The sequence below is a fragment of the Lacerta agilis genome, chromosome 4 (assembly GCF_009819535.1).
Source record: "Lacerta agilis isolate rLacAgi1 chromosome 4, rLacAgi1.pri, whole genome shotgun sequence".
NCBI lineage: Eukaryota > Metazoa > Chordata > Lepidosauria > Squamata > Lacertidae > Lacerta > Lacerta agilis.
This window is the reverse complement of record NC_046315.1, coordinates 24,388,606-24,405,833: the sequence shown is the minus strand read 5'-3', so window position 1 is coordinate 24,405,833 and position 17,228 is coordinate 24,388,606. Positions and strand designations below refer to the sequence as shown.

The 17,228-nt window shown below is 42.1% G+C and overlaps 1 protein-coding gene across 2 annotated transcripts in view; it reads left to right on the top strand.

Moving 5' to 3' along the window:
* The window catches only part of FLT1 (fms related receptor tyrosine kinase 1), a 112,069-nt gene that overhangs the window by 71,926 nt on the left and 22,915 nt on the right, over positions 1-17,228 (top strand). For both annotated transcript variants that reach the window (XR_004426422.1, XM_033146422.1), the window contains exons 15-17: positions 37-168; positions 9,735-9,841; positions 11,335-11,470. Coding sequence is in view for 1 of the 2 variants with exons in the window: in XM_033146422.1 (XP_033002313.1) it covers positions 37-168; positions 9,735-9,841; positions 11,335-11,470 (375 nt within the window). In the remaining variant the exon portion in view is untranslated. The remainder of the gene's footprint in view (positions 1-36; positions 169-9,734; positions 9,842-11,334; positions 11,471-17,228) is intronic.

Sequence of the window (17,228 nt, the reverse complement as noted above, 5' to 3'; positions counted from 1 at the left end):
TGTTATAATTCATTTCAAATACTCCTCACTCCACAGGTATAATGTTAGGGCCAGGAAGCCAGAGTCTACTGATTGAAAGAGTGCAAGAGGATGATGCTGGACGCTACCAATGTGTCGCTACCAACCTAAAAGGAACAGTGGAGAGTTCAGCTTACGTCACCATACAAGGTAAAGCATTGCATATGTCTTACTTGATTTGTTTTTCCTCTTTGATCTGCTCAGAAGTCCCCATTGCTTTTCATGGAAGAGATCTCGCTCTTCCTGGAGGAACAGGTAAAGTGGCTTGTTGACTGTCTGCACTATTTTTCAAACAAAGCCTTAACTAAAGGAAATGCACTAGGTCACAAAGGAAGCCAAAGGGAAATGCTAGATCAGAATGTGTTTATACTGACCTGAAAATAAGCTTTGCTGCAACCCAACAAACGTAGGGTCAGGGTAGAAGGAGGGTGAGTATATTTAGCTTCCTTCAAGACGTCGATCTGCTTCATTTCCTGTTCCAGTCTGCTAGAGGCCAGGATGAGATATATTTGTCATTTTTGTGTCTTTGATTTCAGTGTAGACTGAGCTGACTGATCCAACTTAAGATTTGCCCAATTGGTGGTAAATACATTTAAGAGTTATTTTACTCTTGTCTTAATGGTATTTAACTCTTTTTTTAAAAAAAATCCTGCTGAGTTCTCATCTTCAGTAACATATTGTGTCAGTAAAACTTACAGTCTAATTGTGTGCTCTAGTTACAGTGAGATCCCTCTCTTCCTCAAAAGATTTGGGCTACACTATTGAGCAACAGTGGCTAAAGAACCCAGATAGTCCCTCAGTTTTCCACCAAGGTTCTAACTCAGGCATAGGGAACCTGTGTCGCTTCCCCTCAGAGGCTTATCGATCTTATCAGTCCCAGGCAGCATGGACTTATCAGGGATTGTGGGAGTTGCACACTAACAATATTGGAGTGGACAAAACAGGTTTCTCATCCCTGTTTTAAGGATGCAGTTTACATGATGCTCATTGATGAAAGGTAGATGTTCCCTGTCCAGAAGGTACTTCCAGCAAAATTAAAGATCTACAATATTAACCATGCTATTTTATGGGAAACAATTCATAAATGGAATAAAATTAATAAAACAAAACAAAACAAATGTGTAGTGTGCCTTTCATAGAATCGTAGAATTGTTGAGTTGGGGTCCTTTCCAACTCTACAATTCTAGGATTCTATGAAAGGTACATTACACATTTTAGGAAACATGAGGCCATTGCTGAAAACGACCATTCTATGTATAATTTTACCGTTCTAAAACACATAGTAAAACTTACCTTATTTCCTGACCACGCCCCATTTTCTATTTCCATGTCCCTGCCAACAGCAACCCATGGAATAGAGAAATGCAAAGGTGCTGTCAGGAAGACACAGGGTACAGTTTACTATGTGTTATAGCAGATGCAAAGGGGAGGAGTTGGTGGTAGCCCTGTAAAGTGATGGGCAAAGGCCCCTCAACTCAATTTGGCATCAGTTTGAGCCCCTGATAAGAGCTCTGCCCTGGGAACACCCCAATTTCTTTTCTATTAATATTTTTAATTGAATGTTATCAGGTTTTATCAGCACAACCCTATCAACAAAAAGTCAAACTAAAGAACAAAAAAAAAAGACTGGAAGAGGGTGGAGGGGACAGGTCAGTATGGGCATGGCCGGGGGGGGGCAGGGAGGAGCAGCTGCCCCCATAAATCAATAAAAATACATAGCAAACTGAGGTTCTCCCCCACCCCCAACAAAAGGCCTGCTTCCCCCAACAAAAGACCTGCCCCCCCAAACAAAAATCCTGGCTACGCCCATGTAGGACAGTGTTCATAGGTTTTACTTCTTCCAGGAGTGTTCAGTTTATTATTTATTGTTATTGGTAATCATCAACATTTTGAGTCCACACTTCATTGGAAGATGGCAGACTAGTGTACAAAAAAGTACAATGCATTTGACTGTGAGACCAGTGCATGCACAATTCACACAGCAGTAATCCCAGTAGTTTCAAGGAAATTACATCCGTGGGTTGTCCCTATGTTTGACAAGATTTGAAAAACAGTTTGTGATTCAAGCAGGAAGGAAACTGTCTGCCCTCCTTATTTCCTTTAAAAATTATTTAGTCTCTCTGCTGATAGAACTAGGTGCTATTTTTGTATCCAGAAGAGATGAATGAAGAGTAGGACTCAGTTGAACTTTTTATAACCTTACTTACCTGGAAATAGGCCTTGTTGAATTCAGTCGGACTTACATTTGAGTAGAAGATTGCACTGTAAACACCCTTGTCTAGCAATTATCTTAGGAGGCGGTATAATTGCTGTTACACATGTTAATTAAAGTAAGCTTCCCATTAAAGTAAGCTTTCAAATAAATTTAAACGGAGGATTTAAAAAACATACACAATAAAACCACAAAAATATTACAATAATACAACTGAACAGTAGCAAAATGGTTCATTTAGCAGCCACACAAAGGTCATGTGTGTAGCAATATTTTCATCCAGAAGTTGAAAGGAAGCAAGACATTGCTCAATGGATCTTCAAAGACAGGGAATTCCCAAGGATGTCCGCTGTGATATTCTTGCAAAGAAGCTGGTAAAATGGATACTGGACAATATATCTGTTAGGTGGATTTGAACAAACTTAGTTGGTCTCTAAGGTGCTACTGGAAGGAATTTTTTATATTTTTTATTTTGTTTTAACCGTTCTTTGTCATCCTGGAAAAATGTTACAAGTGGGGTGCCTCAGGGTTCTGTCCTGGGCTCACTGTTGTTCAACACCTTTATAAACTTTCTCAAAAGTAGGTCATGCCAGACCAATCTGATTTCTTTTCTTGATGGAATTACAAACTTGGTGGATCAGGGAAATGCTGTGGACATAGTGTATCTTGATTTCAGCAAGGCTTTTGACAAAGTCTCCGATGATATTCTCACAAGGAAGCTGGTAAAATGTGGGCTGAATGAGGTAACTGTTAGGTGGATTTGTAGCCGGTTGACGGACTGAACTCAAAGAATACTCATTAATGGTTCCTCGTCATCCTGGAAAAAAGTGACAAGTGGGGTGCCACAGGGTTCTGTCCTGGGCCCATTGTTGTTCAACATCTTTATAAATGCCTTGGATAAAGGAATTGAGGGGATGCTCATAAAATTTGCAGATGGCACCAAACTGGGAGGGGTAGCTAATGCCGCAGAAGACAGAATCAGAATTCAAAATGTCCTTAACAGATTGTAAAACTGGGTGCAAGCTAACAAAATGAATTTCAACAGGGACAAAGGTAAGGTTCTGCACTTGAGCAGAAAGAACTAGCTGCACAAATATAAGATGGAGGACACCCAAGTTGCCAGTAGTACATGTGAAAAGGACCTGGAGCTCTCAGTAGACCACAAGCTTGACATGAGTCAACAGTGTGATGCAGCAACAAAAAGCTAATATTATTCTAGACTGTATCAACAGAAGTATAGTGTCCCAATCAAAGGAAGTAATAGTACCACACTATTCTTCCTCGGTTATGGGAATTGGGTATGTTTAGCATGGAAAAGAGGTGACCGAGAGGAGATATGATAGCCATCTTCAATTATCTCAAGGGTTGTCAAATGGAAGATGAAGCAAGCTTGTTTTCTTCTGTTCCACAGGATAGGGCCTGAACCAATGGGTTCAAATTACAAGAAAGGAGATTCCAACTAAAACTTAGGAAGAGCTTTCTGATGGTAAGAGCTGCTAGAGAGTGGAACAGACTCCCGTGAGAGTCTCTCCTTCCTTGGAGATTTTTAATCAGAGGTTGGATGGCCACCTGTCATGTATGCTTTAGTTGAGATTTCTGAATTTCGGGGTATTGGACTAGAACACCCTTGGAATCCCTTCCAGCTCTACAATTCTATGATTTTATTATTCTTACTTGCCTAGAGGTTGGAGATCGGTATGTGTACATGTATAGAAGCCTCTGACTTCTGTGTGGGTGGAATGTAGCTCACTGTACAAAGGTAAGAGTCTCATCCGTGCAACCCAAGTAACCTTAAACAACCCAATCGATTTCATAAATTGGCACCTTGTTATGCAAATTGGCTTGAACATTTTAAAATGGATTGTGAAACTCACTGCAGCAGGAAGCTCAGGAAACTGAAAGAACAATATTACGAAATGGAAACTGTAGCAAACTGGGAGGTGTTCAATATTATTCTTCTTCATTTCATTTCTATAACACTTTATGTTTTTAAGAAAAAAAATCTCAAAGTGGCTTACAACCTACATTAAAGCATCAAATAAAACAATTCAGAATAACACATTACTGAAGAAAGTCAAGTATATGTTCAAAGGAACATAATTTACAGGAAACTAAATATTATGTTAAAGATTTCCAAATAAAACATTACAAAAGAGGTCAACTACAGAATGCACAGGGACACGCGTGGCGCTGTGGGTTAAACCACTGAGCCTAGGGCTTGCCGATCAGAAGGTTGGCGGTTCGAATCCCCGCGACGGGGTGAGCTCCCGTTGCTCAGTCCCAGCTCCTGCCAACCTAGCAGTTCAAAAGCACGTCAAAGTGCAAATAGATAAATAGGTACCGCTCCGGCAAGAAGGTAAACGGCATTTCCATGCGCTGCTCTGGTTTGCTTGAAGTGGCTTAGTCATGTTGGCCACATGACCCAGAAGCTGTATGCCGGCTCCCTCAGCCAATAAAGCGAGATGAGCACCGCAACCTCAGAGTCGTCCGTGACTGGACCTAACGGTCAGGGGTCCCTTTACCTTTACCTTTACAGAATGCACATTTAACAAAGCAAAGTTTTTTTAAAAAAATCTTAAGAAAACATTATTAAAGGACATCCAATATAAAATGCACATTAAAAACAGCATAAGTAGCAGACCAACAGAATTACCCATAAGCATAGAAGACATCAAGAGTCAGGACCAGATCAAGAAGTACCTCCCAGCTGCAATCTTGATTTCAGGAAAGCTGAATGAACAGTCATGTTAATATCAGATTACATCCCAAGTCTTGTCCAGATCTGGTTTAAAGGTAAAGAATGATCAGAAGGGAGAGAGTGCAAGGTCCTTGAAGTTGCCCCTCAAGGCTTTGCACCTGGATAGGAGACTCAACACAGGTCATCTATGGTGAGGGGTATTATATTTCTATTTAAATTATAGTATATTGTTTCTAGTTTACATAGACTTACAGAATGTTATACAAATCTGTATTTCTTTTCCTTGGTGATGCTTTTTGGTGATGTGTTAGCAGCCTCCCTATTAGATGCTTGTGATTTATATGGAACAATAGTCTGGCTCAGAAAAAGGCTATCTGTTTACATGACTGGGAATTACTGTCGGCTGCTACCTCCCTTAATAAACACTCAGGAATTAATATTTTCCTGCTCTTTATGAGGGAAAAATGGGATTTAATTTAAATATCTGGCAACAAATAAGGCTCAAGTTATTACTTTGCCGAGATCCTGTCTTGGAGATGCAGTGACTAAAAGCTGAAAGATATCCAGAATGTGAGCAGTGGTTTGAAGACTCGCTTAAAAACAAGCATCACGGGCCTTTGGGCTAGCCAAGGACCCCACAAGGAAGACATTAATAATCCATCTTTCCTTTGCCAAGACTGATGCTCAGCTGGGATGCCTGAGCAGCAAGAAGAGAACCTGGGAAATCATGTTCCAAACTAGTTCTGCCAGTCTTTTCTTCCTTGCTGCATGCTCTTATTAAGTCCTAAACTGGAATGACATTTGAAGAGAAACTTGGAGTAAGAGGCATGGAAGGAGTTTTTACAGAAGTATTTTTAGGACACAAGCTGAAGCTTGTGCTTTGCTTGTAAGAACTGAAGCTGTATTTTGTTTCAGAAATATTTATGGTGATTGCAGGAATTGCATGGAGGGAATATTTTGATGCTAATATTCCGGTGCAGCGTGCTCATTGGCTTCTAATATTTTCCAGATTTAGGCTCCTTTGGTTGTTTGAGCTGATCCATTCCCCTTCACTGTATTTCCTTCATATATTGATTTGTATGTTTTCCTGAGATGTTTTCAGGCTTTAACCTCACAGAACCACTTAGGAAAGGGCTGCTTTTGCTTTTGAGATGGGCAGATGGGAATCTGAGGGCTCACCCACACTTCCGCTTGTCCTGTGCCTAGAAAGCATGGGTCCGAGCGGTTTTCTGCCCCAAGCCACCAGGGATGATTCCGTTATCTTACCAAAACCCTCAAATCATCTGAGTGTCAGTCGTGCAAGTGCAGAAAACTTACAGGTGAAACACGAAAAATTAGAATATTGTGGAAAGGTTCATTTCTTTCAGTAATTCAACTTAAAAGGTGAAACTAATATATGAGATAGACTCATGACATGCAAAGCGAGATATGTCAAGCCTTTATTTGCTATAATTGTGATGATTATGGCATACAGCTGACGAGAACCCCAAATTAACAATTTCAACTTTGGGGCTTTTATCAGCTGTGCGCCATAATCATCACAATTATAACAAGCAAAGGCTTGACATATCTCGTTTTGCATGTCATGAGTCTATCTCATATATTAAACTCCAGTAGCTAATGAAAACAATTGCTTACATAAATGGACTTTTCCACGATATTCTAATTTTTCAAGTTTCACCTGTATATCAAACAAAATATATCAAGGTCAAACCAAAAGACATAGCAGTGCAGATTCAGAGAAAAATGAACTGATTTTAAAGAAATTCAGAGAAAAGAAGGTAGCTAAAAATCTGTCTTTAAAAAAACAAAAAAGGTAAGATTGATGTCATGGACTGGCTAGAGACAGAGGAATGGTGGGAGGCACCAGCAGGGGAGCCCCAATGGAAGAAGACTCAGAGCCCAGAGATTGGTGGTGGGAAAATGATGAGTGGTCAGAAGGAGAACAGGGAGGGTACTCAGAGGAGGAAGTGTTGGAAGCTGAAGAGTGAGCATGAAGAGTCTGTGGTGGAGAGAAGTCCAGAATAAGAATCAGAAGTGGAGGCAGGAGAGAAATGAGGCCAAGAGGCAGAGGTGAGTCAGGCTGGTGAAGAAGCCAGGATGTCTCCCCATCCTGCTGTGACAAGCTCCTCTCCCCCGATCTCCCAGGACCAGGAGAGGTATGAAGCGGCAGAAGCAATGACAGGCATGCTGCTGTAGCCTCTGATTGCTTGGGAAGGACCCAGGAGAAGAGGAGACTTAGACAGCTGTGGGAAGACAGGGACCCTCAGTCTCCACAAGTGCCTCGGAGGGGGGAGACCTACCAAGAAGAGTTGCTGTGCTCATTAGGCCTGGCACTCCTGAGCAGACCTTGTTTTTCTTCTGATAAATAGTTAACTTCACTTACTTTGTGTGATTTATTGCTGGCTGGCTCCATGACATTTACTCAAATGTATTTCTACTCTGCTTGACTGATAATAAGATACCTGGTAGGAATCTCATGTTATTCAAAGAGTCTTTTTCTTTTAAGTTACTTCAAAGGATTTAAATGGTGGGCTCAGACGTGAGTGGAAGATGGCTGAAATCCATTGCTCCTAAGCATATTAGTCCAAGAACAAAGAAGCAGGAAGAAAGCAGGAAACATCGTCAGCCAGTTCTAAATGGGGGTGGGAGCTCTCTTGAATTTCCGGGGTCCTGCCTTCAACAGAGCAAAGCAGTCTGGTACGAAGAAGGGATGGCCAAACCCTACTGCGTATTGGGCTGATCCGTATCTAACATGCTAGACAATGCCAGGCTTTATAGCAGCCAATCTGACCTCTCTAAGCCTCATGCAAAGGAAGGGAAATTTTGGACTAAGCTCTCTCATGTGTTGAACGATTAATTAGTCTGAGGACAGATATAATGACGCTTCACACCCTATGGGGCAGCCTGACAGGAATTAGGAAATTCCTTTCAAGTGTTTACAGGCCGCTCAGGCTGTCAAGCAGCTACATCTGGGGAGGAAGTGGGAGGGAAGTAAGGAGGCTTCTGTTGTGGTGTAATGACAGTCACTGATTCCATATTGGAGTCTGCACCGTGAGCCTTGCAGCAAAAAGAAAAGGGGAACATTTTTTTCCCTTTCGAAAATGGAAACTAGTATGGTTATGCTGTCACAGCCTTAGAAATCTGGCCAGCTTAAGCCACCCTTGCCCCAGGAAGTACAGTGAAATGGTCCTGCAAATGGACCTTGAGCATTGGTTGCGAGTGGATGTGATCATCAGAATGGATCTTGAGTGATATTAAGATATCATGTAATCAATTGCTGATTAGATGCACACCCGAACAGATGAGAGGCACTTACTTGTATATGACTGGCTAGCCCAGGGGTCTGTGATTGCATCTCCATTTGATTATTAATATTCATTGTTTTAATAACAATGAGATGCATAGGCACCTGCTTTTCTGTGGTTGCTCTGAGCCTTGCAAAAGGGAGAGAATGGTTTGTAAAAGAAAGGAATTGTCAGAGTCTGGGAACCAGTCCTGGGAGTTTTTCCCCCTGGGCATCTACAATCCCTCAGCTATTCGTTTGGTATATCCAAGTTATACCCTGTGGATGATCTACAATGTAAAAGAGTTTTCAAGTTTGTTTTGATGCCATGTGAATACAAGACTTAGTATACAAGACTTAGTATCTGTTCATGTAGTTGTCTTAGAAGACAAACAACACTTTATGTTCGGTAACTGTTTTTTAAATTTTCAATAAATTTGTAAAACAAACAAACTATGGCTGTGTATGCTATATCTTTAAAACACACCCTAACAACACACACACACACACACACACACACACACACACACACACACCCAAAATCTTGGGAACTGTAGTTTGTTATGGGTGCTGGGAATGGTAGTTCTGATGTGGGGTAAGCTACAGTTCCCAGGATTCTTTGGGGTGCTTTGAATGTGCTTTATAGTTATAGTGTATATGCAGGCACTATATGTTAAGAGAAAGCCAAGTGAAAAAACTATGTGATCAGCTCCTGAGGTTGGATTTTTTAAATGTTATCCCAGTGACACAGGATTTGCTCACAGAATAGAGGCCTTCACATGACTGAGGTCACATTTCATATGCCCCATGTTGTTATAATACCTGTCAGGATATACCACTGTGTTGCTCATGAGTCCTCTTACACTAAAGATTACTTTATTGTGCATAACTATTTACAGTGCAGAGCTAGCTGAAAACATGACTGCTCAGTCACTTGCAGAATCCGGAAGTGCCCCTCTCCTGTTTCCTGCCCAGCACCAAAGCCTTGGCTGAAGAAGTGTGCATGCACACGATAGCTCATACCAAGAACAAACTTAGTTGGTCTCTAAGGTGCTACTGGAAGAAATTTTTTATTTAATTTTGTTTTGACTATGGCAGACCAACACGGCTACCCACCTGTAAAAAGAGTTTGGATTTGATATCCCGCTTTATCACTACCCAAAGGAGTCTCAAAGCGGCTAACATTCTCCTTTCCCTTCCTCCCCCACAACAAGCACTCTGTGAGGTGAGTGGGGCTGAGAGACTTCAAGAAGTGTGACTAGCCCAAGGTCACCCAGCAGCTGCATGTGGAGGAGCGGAGAGGCGAACCTGGTTCACCAGATTACGAGTCTACCGCTCTTAACCACTACATCACACTGTAACCTTTGCAGACTATCACTCTCCCAAATGCAACAGTAGTTACTTGTGCAGCAGAATCCACTGTGCTGTTTCTCTGTCTCAGAGAAATGTCATGATAGGAGTTAGTAACAACTGTGGTATATCGGAGTGTTACATTTTAATTGTGATTTTATTTTTTTCAGGAATTTCAGAGAGCTCAAACCTGGAGCTGATAACACTGACATGCACTTGCGTGGCAGCAACACTCTTCTGGCTTCTGTTAACGCTCTTCATCCGTAAGCTAAAAAAGGTGAGGGCAAGGGCACTGGCACTGAAGACTCTTCTGGTTTTCCAAATGGGATATGCCTTTTTGTGTTATGCCCCCCCCCATAACAGTTATTCTACATGTGCGCACTCCTCCCAAAAGGTTGCCGACCCCTGTCTTAAGGTGCAACAATATCCTTAACTGCTTTCTGTTTTTGAAAGACGTGAATCTCTGCCAGTTGTCGTAGTAGGTGAATGGCATACCCACACTATATCCATTGCGACAGCCAGTTCACACTGGCAAGGAGTGAAGCAGTGACGTTGTCACTAAATGTCCACCACTGCAGAGCAGTGGTCACAGAAGAGGTCAGGAGACAGCCTGATATTAGGTAACCATCCTGTCTTGTGAATGACAGCATACATTATTCCTGTCAACACATACCCGGCTGCTTGCTGAATTCATGCTTCACCACAGGTAGAAATCCAGACTGACATGGCATCCACTGGAAACAGCCACCTGACAGTGGATGGACCTGACAGTGTCCCTTTTGGCTTATGGGGGTGAAATAATTTCAAAACTATCCACGTTATAAATGTGTTATTTCAAATTGTGCTTTATTTTTACTGAAAGTAAGATAAATCTTCAGTGCTGATTTGTGTTGGCTTGAGGGAGATTCTTAGCTAGGTAACAGCTTATATGCACTAATTTTAGCTGTTTTAAAAGGCAATTCAGGTCGTCCCATTAAGACAGGAAAGAAACTGCTCCCTTTGTCGCTGAATCTTAGATAGGCAGCCTGACCCTGTGCACATTTACTCAGAAGTAAATCTCTCCCAAGTTTGAGAAGGCTTGTTCCCATGTAAGTATGCATCGGATTGCAGCCTTAATCCTTCTAAAAGCCTAATGAGTCTAAATTACTTGCTAGGCATCACTATGGAGAAATAATATTGCGTAGGCAAGAGCCTACAGGGAAATATGAATTCTTGAACATTTGAAAAATGTGTACACAAAATGTTACTGGTGAATACTTCGCAGATTACATCTCAGTCTTGCGCAACTTTCAACCCGCATTTGGCGACTTTTTTTTAAGCAACAAGCATTGACAGCTGAACTCATCTGTTGCATATGCCAGTATTTTCTTTTGTACAGTTTGTCTGCCAAAGCTATTTTTAGAGCTTGTAGTTAGTCATTTTTCTGAAAATACACTCAACTGAAAGTACAGACTGGAATCTCTGTCACATGGCAATTATTTGAGGAGGTCTTCATATGGATTTAATTGACGAAATCAAGCATGCAATACAGTATATATATATGAGAGAAGGTGGTGGAAATATCACCAGAATGGGGGGGAAATGGCAATGTTAAAATGAAGCATCTTTAACAGATTGTACATTGGAGCATGAAATGTATATCCATATGGCAAGAGGTGCAGGCAGTCATATCCAATTAACCAATCACCTTCCTGACCCAAGCCAGGAGAACTTGCTCAGGATGGCTGTGCATTTTGTAGTGACTTGGGGATCCTTAACATTATTTTCCAGCCTTATTCTTCCGAAATAAAGACAGATTATTTATCGATCATAATGGATCCCGAAGAAGTCCCCTTAGATGAACAATGTGAACGACTTCCTTATGAGGCCAGCAAATGGGAGTTCGCCCGGGAAAGGCTCAAACTGGGTAATCATGTGTTTCTTTCTCTACTATTGCATGCGATTCTAGGTTGGTAATAATAAAACGTGGGTTTCAACCAGCCTTCCCCAACCTGGTGCCCTCCAGATGTTGCTAGACTGCAACTCATGGAGGATAAGGCTATTTGTGGCTACTAACCATGATGGCTATGTTCTCTCTCCACTGCGTATTTGATCCCCAGTTGCTGAGAACTGCAGGTGTACAGAGTTCTGTTGCACTCAAGTCCTGCTTGTGGGCTTTCCATAGCATCTGATTAGCAAGTCTGGGATGTTGGAGTAGATGGGCCATTGGCATGATCTAGCAGGCTCTTCTCATATCCTTGCATTAACTCCCGTCAATCCTGACCACTGCTCATGCTGTAGGGCACCAGGGTGGGGAAGACGGATTTAAGCAGCGGGTTAACACTGCAGATTAATGCTGCAAAGCAGCTCTTATTTATCAACTCCCCCCCCCCCCAATTAATGGATACTGTTTTTATTCTGAAAACAAGATTATGCCCCTTAATTGTTACTGTTGCCCTCTTGTTCTGAAACGGAATTGCTTTAAAAATAACTCTCAGTTCAATTGTTGCTATCTGGCCTTTGCAGAAGCATTTAGAATCCAGATGTAGGGATTACAGCATCTGCACAATTCATCCCTTTTGGGGGGCAGAACTAAACTGGTCACCATTGTTTCATAACCAATTCGTAAGTTAACTGTTTTCCTCCAAGGGATGCATTCGGAAGTGTTGAGGAATAGTTGTGTCACAGGAATTACCTGTTTCCTCTTGGGTATCAGACACCCATGGACCAAAAATCCTAGAAACAGTTAGACAAACCTGTGCCCTGGCCTCCAAACATAAAAGGGAATCAGTCCAGACAGTGATGTCACTATGAAATCAAGTGACTGGCAGGTGGGTGGCCCTGCCCACCTGTCCTATTTGGTGCCCCATATAAGGAAGTACCGGTAAGTCCCATTCAATTTGATGGGTCTTAACATAAGAACATCCAGGCCCATCAAATCCAGCAACCTGTTCTTACAGTGACCAATCCGATGCCTATATAGGAAGCCTGTAAGCAGGACCTGAACACAAGAGCACTTTCTCCTCCTCCAGTTTACAGCAGCAACTGATATTCAAAAGCGTACAGACCTCTTTGTCTTGCTCGTAAGTAAGCATGTGCCTGTTTGACTGTATAAAGCAGGCTTCCTCAAACTCGGCCCTCCAGATGTTTTGAGACTACAGTTCCCATCATCCCTGACTACTGGTCCTGCTAGCTAGGATCATGGGAGTTGTAGGCCAAAAACATCTGGAGGGCCGAGTTTGAGGAAGCCTGGTATAAAGGGTACATCTCAGCCATGCAAAGTGTGAAGAGAGAAAACATGTTTTCTAATACATGCATGTGTACCAGAGAGACGTACTTGCCAGGGACCCCTCCTTGACTATAGCTCCCTGTCCAACGTACACTTGTTGGCAAACCAGGTACTTGGAGCATGCAATATGGAATTCCTCTCCCTGGCAGGAACTAGTTAATTCAGTTCCTTAAGTTCTATCTTGCATGTAAGAGCTGAGGCACAAATCTGGAGTGGGAGCAGTGTAAATGTGTGTGTGGAGGGGGGTGGAATGGCATAAACAAGGAAAGAATGCTGTGATCATGAATGAAAACCAGATTCTGAAAAGTTGGCTGGGTGCAGCATGTTTGCTAAATCATCTCCTGGACAAGTCCCAGTTACATGGAAGTCAGTCCAACCTCTCATTGACCTTGGCAGCTTGTATTGCTATTATCTTGTAAATACGACGTGTTCTTGTTTAGTTGTTGGAAGTTTTTTTTTTAGTCTCACACATATTTTCTTTCTACACTTTCCACCTTTTCTTTATCAGGCCTATAAATTGTAATGTATAGCTATAAATTGTCAACCAGTCAAGTCTATTAATTTGTAACACTGCTAACAGCACCTTACTCAAATAAGTTCCACTGATGAGCTCACTGGGACATACTCCCAGGAATGCATATTTAGGATTGCAGCCTAGTCTTAGTTCAGTAACTGCCTGGGGCTGAGGGTGAGCAGGGTAAGCCTGACTTCCAGACATTCATTCCCAGATGATGAATTACTGAATCATGGATTCAGAATTGTAGAGTTGGAAGGGAGCATGAGGGTCATCTAGTCCAACCCCCTGCAATGCAGGAATCTTTTGCCCAACATGGGGCTCGAGCTCACAACTTTGAGATTAAGAGCTATGTGAAATAACATGTGAAGTAGCCAGTGGATTATGCCCACCCTCCCCATTCCCACCCTCCATGCATTGATGTGAAGTTCTCAATAGCGTCTACATATGAGCATAGATTCTATTCAGACCTCCAGAGGTGAACACATGGAAGTTGGGAGCAGGGTCAGTGAGCAAGATCTCCTTCCTTCTCCCAATGTTCATTAATCATGGATCCTAAAAGTCTAAATCATCTTGTGCTTCTCTCATCCATTGATTCACATGACTGATGAAATGTCCTTAGGGCCTATATTTACAACTTCCTATACTGGTGGTTGTAGAAATGCTAATGATTAAGTGAGGTATGTAAATGCCTTGAATGAAAGGTTGGATTTTATACCCTTTTAATGGTCATAGCTTCTCTCAAAGAACATGAGGAATTATAATTTGGCAAGGATACTGAGAATTCTTTAATAGAGATTCCTAACCCTCCTTTGCAGGAAGAGTAAGGTATAAATTCATTAAATAAGAACAAGAATTATTCACAGAACTACAGTTTCTGGGATTATCAAGGTATTAATACCCTAGAACAGTTTCTTATACTATGGTTCTAAAACTATGGCAGTTTGTGAATAGGAGATCAGGAGTGGATAAACAATAAAACAACAAATAATCTTTAGTGGGGTTAATTATTACTCAAAGCTTGATTAAATGACCAGACATTAACCTGGCACTGAAATTTAAACAAGATTTACATTTGACAGATATGAGAGTGGAGGGCATTCCCCAAGTGGTACAGCATTACAGAGAAGGGCCCCTCTTACATACCCCATAGTGTGGAACATCCAAAGATGGGATGCTGAGGAAGACCTCTCCAGAAGATCTTTGTGATCAGACAGGACACTAAAAGAAGTGCTTCTTCATTTAGGGCTTTATCCTAACATCTTGAATGCAGTTCAGAAACTTATTGGAAGCCTGTGCAGTTACTTAAGAACCAGTGTCCTGCGGCTCCAGTTCAGTGCTCCACTTAAGAGTTTAGCAGCTGCAGTTTCGAAGTTATCTTCCAGGACACCTTCAGATATGGCATGTTACAGAGCATGCATTAACATGGCCAGGTTATCTGTATCCAGGGATGAACATGGCTCGTGAGGCAACTGAAGTTGGCCAAAGACACTGTCAGCCACTAAAGACAACAGTGTCTCCAGTGACAAGTTTGGACCCAAAGTTATGAATCAGCTCCTTCAATGGGAGGGCAACCCCCTTCTAGAGCAGGCAGTTCCCCCAATTCCTGGACTCAGGAACCACCAATCCACAGTGCCTTGGTTGCATAGGGATTCACTCTCAGTTTGTTCTCCGGCATCCAACCCGTTACAGAAGTAGAAATAAGAGTGGAATAACCGTATTACAGTGCCTCCAACTATCATTCCACAGAGTCATTCCACTGCTGTACTATACCATGGTCAATGGTACTGAAAGCTGCTGAGAGGCCACCACCCTCTCTGTCACAAGGGAACATTAGCCACTGGTTGGAAACTTCTACAATTTGCTTCAGGAAAGGGTCATCCACAGCCTCCCCTTGGTTCAACATTATATCATAGATTCCAATCACAACATTATTTTAATTTCTTCATTTTTTTCCATGTTCTTTTTGCAGTGCTACCATGACCACTGTTTTCAATTTATGTGCAGGGGTACACTTTGTTGACGTTCCCTTTCTGTTTCAGTTGCTTCATTTCCAGTTTTGGGAGTTATCCCACCAAGGCTCAGTTTTATCTATCAAGCTGTATTCACCTTCCTGTACGAGGAGTTCAAGTTCATTTTGTTTATTTCCCATCCTCTGCACACTGAAACCCATGGATATTTTACTTCAATGTCTCTCCTGTGGAGTTTGCCTGGCACCAGCCACAGCTTCCCCAGCCTCTCCTGTAGCTCCCAAGTCTCTATCTTTAGTGCTTATCTTTGAATTTACCTTTGGGCTATTGTCTCCATTCCCCATGGATTTAGTTTAAAGCCCTCTTGATCAAGTTTGTCCTGCTTCTGCCAAACACATTTTTCTCCAGTCCTCATGAGGTGCAGCCCATTTCCTGCCTGTAGTACTTTGTTAAGGAAGTTTGTACTGTGTTCCCAGAAACCAACCCTCTCCTGTCGACACTGTCTGCACAGATGAAATACTTCTCTTTCTTTTTAGTCCTCTGTCTTTTACAGGAATAGTTGGCGAGAACACCACCTGAGCCACAAGGTACTTCACCTTCCTCCCCAGAGCCTCAGAGTCAGATGTGATATGTTCATAGTTGTGTCTTGTGGCGCCATTTGTCTCCTTGTGGATTAGTAAGAAGGGATAATAATCAGTGAGCCTGAAAAGTCTTGGTGACCTGTCCTTCATATCCTGGATCTGTGTGCCGGGCAGACAGCGTGCTTCATGAACAAAAAGGTCCGGTTGGCACACAGCTGCCTCTGTACCTCTCAGTAGGAAGTCCCCAAGCACCACCACCCTTGTCCTCCTCCTTCCTGCAGTCAGTGGCTGAATCATCTCTGTCCTTGAAGGGCTTGAGAGTCTTCCTTTCCCATCTTGGTATATCCTGAGAACCACTCTCATTGGACAGATAATAAAAGTGATTTCTTAGTTCCAGTGCTTCAAAATTCTGATCCTCTTTTTTCTGTCGGAGCTGTCTTCCATGCAATTTCCTCCTTGTTACAGCTCCCATCTTCTTCCTTGACAGTTTCTTCCTGATTGTGGCAAGGGAAGCTCTGCAGTGCCACAACAGAACCAGCCAGACAATGTGGCCCCAGCAAGCACTCCAGTGGTGGCAGCCTTAACCTTCAAAGTCCTAAAATGATTTGAGCCTAAAGTAGCCAAAGGAAGGGCCTTCTCTAATATATTCAGTTCACCAAAAGCTTCTCAAATAATCACATCCCCTACCCCACCACAGGATGCATACGCATAGACACACTGTTAACAATTCCTTTGTTCTTCAGATACCAAAGTTCAAACTTGAATTCATGTCTCTTCAACAAACTCCCATAGCTGGAAATGCTACTTACTGGTTGCAAGGCTGGCCTGGCCTCTTCCTATCAAGTGGAGATGGGGATAAGAGCACAAGTAGAGTCCTGCTGGATTGGATTAATGTTTCAACTATTCCAGTATGCTGTTTCTCACAGTGGCCATCCAGATGCCTCTCAGAAACCAAGAAGCAGAACTGAAGGCAACAGCTCTCTCTAGCAACTGCTATTTAATGGCATACTGCCTCCAAATTTTAATCTGGGTAACAGCCAGGCTATATGTTTTCAAAAATTTGGATCAGCTATTGTTCCTTTATCCTAAAAAGTTAGTTATGTAACCTGATACCTGCAGGTAAAACCTGTCAGAATTCCTAGGAATGGGTGTGAATATGTCCATTTTAGTTTCTCATTTTTCCCATCTTAAATTCAGTTCTCCACATTTCCACATCAGTTTGCAATTTAAAAAATGTTCTGTGAAAATTCATCAGCATTTGACTACAAATTTCTCCTAATATGCAAGTTTGCCATGTATACATATTTTTGCAAAGCATTTTGCAATGCATT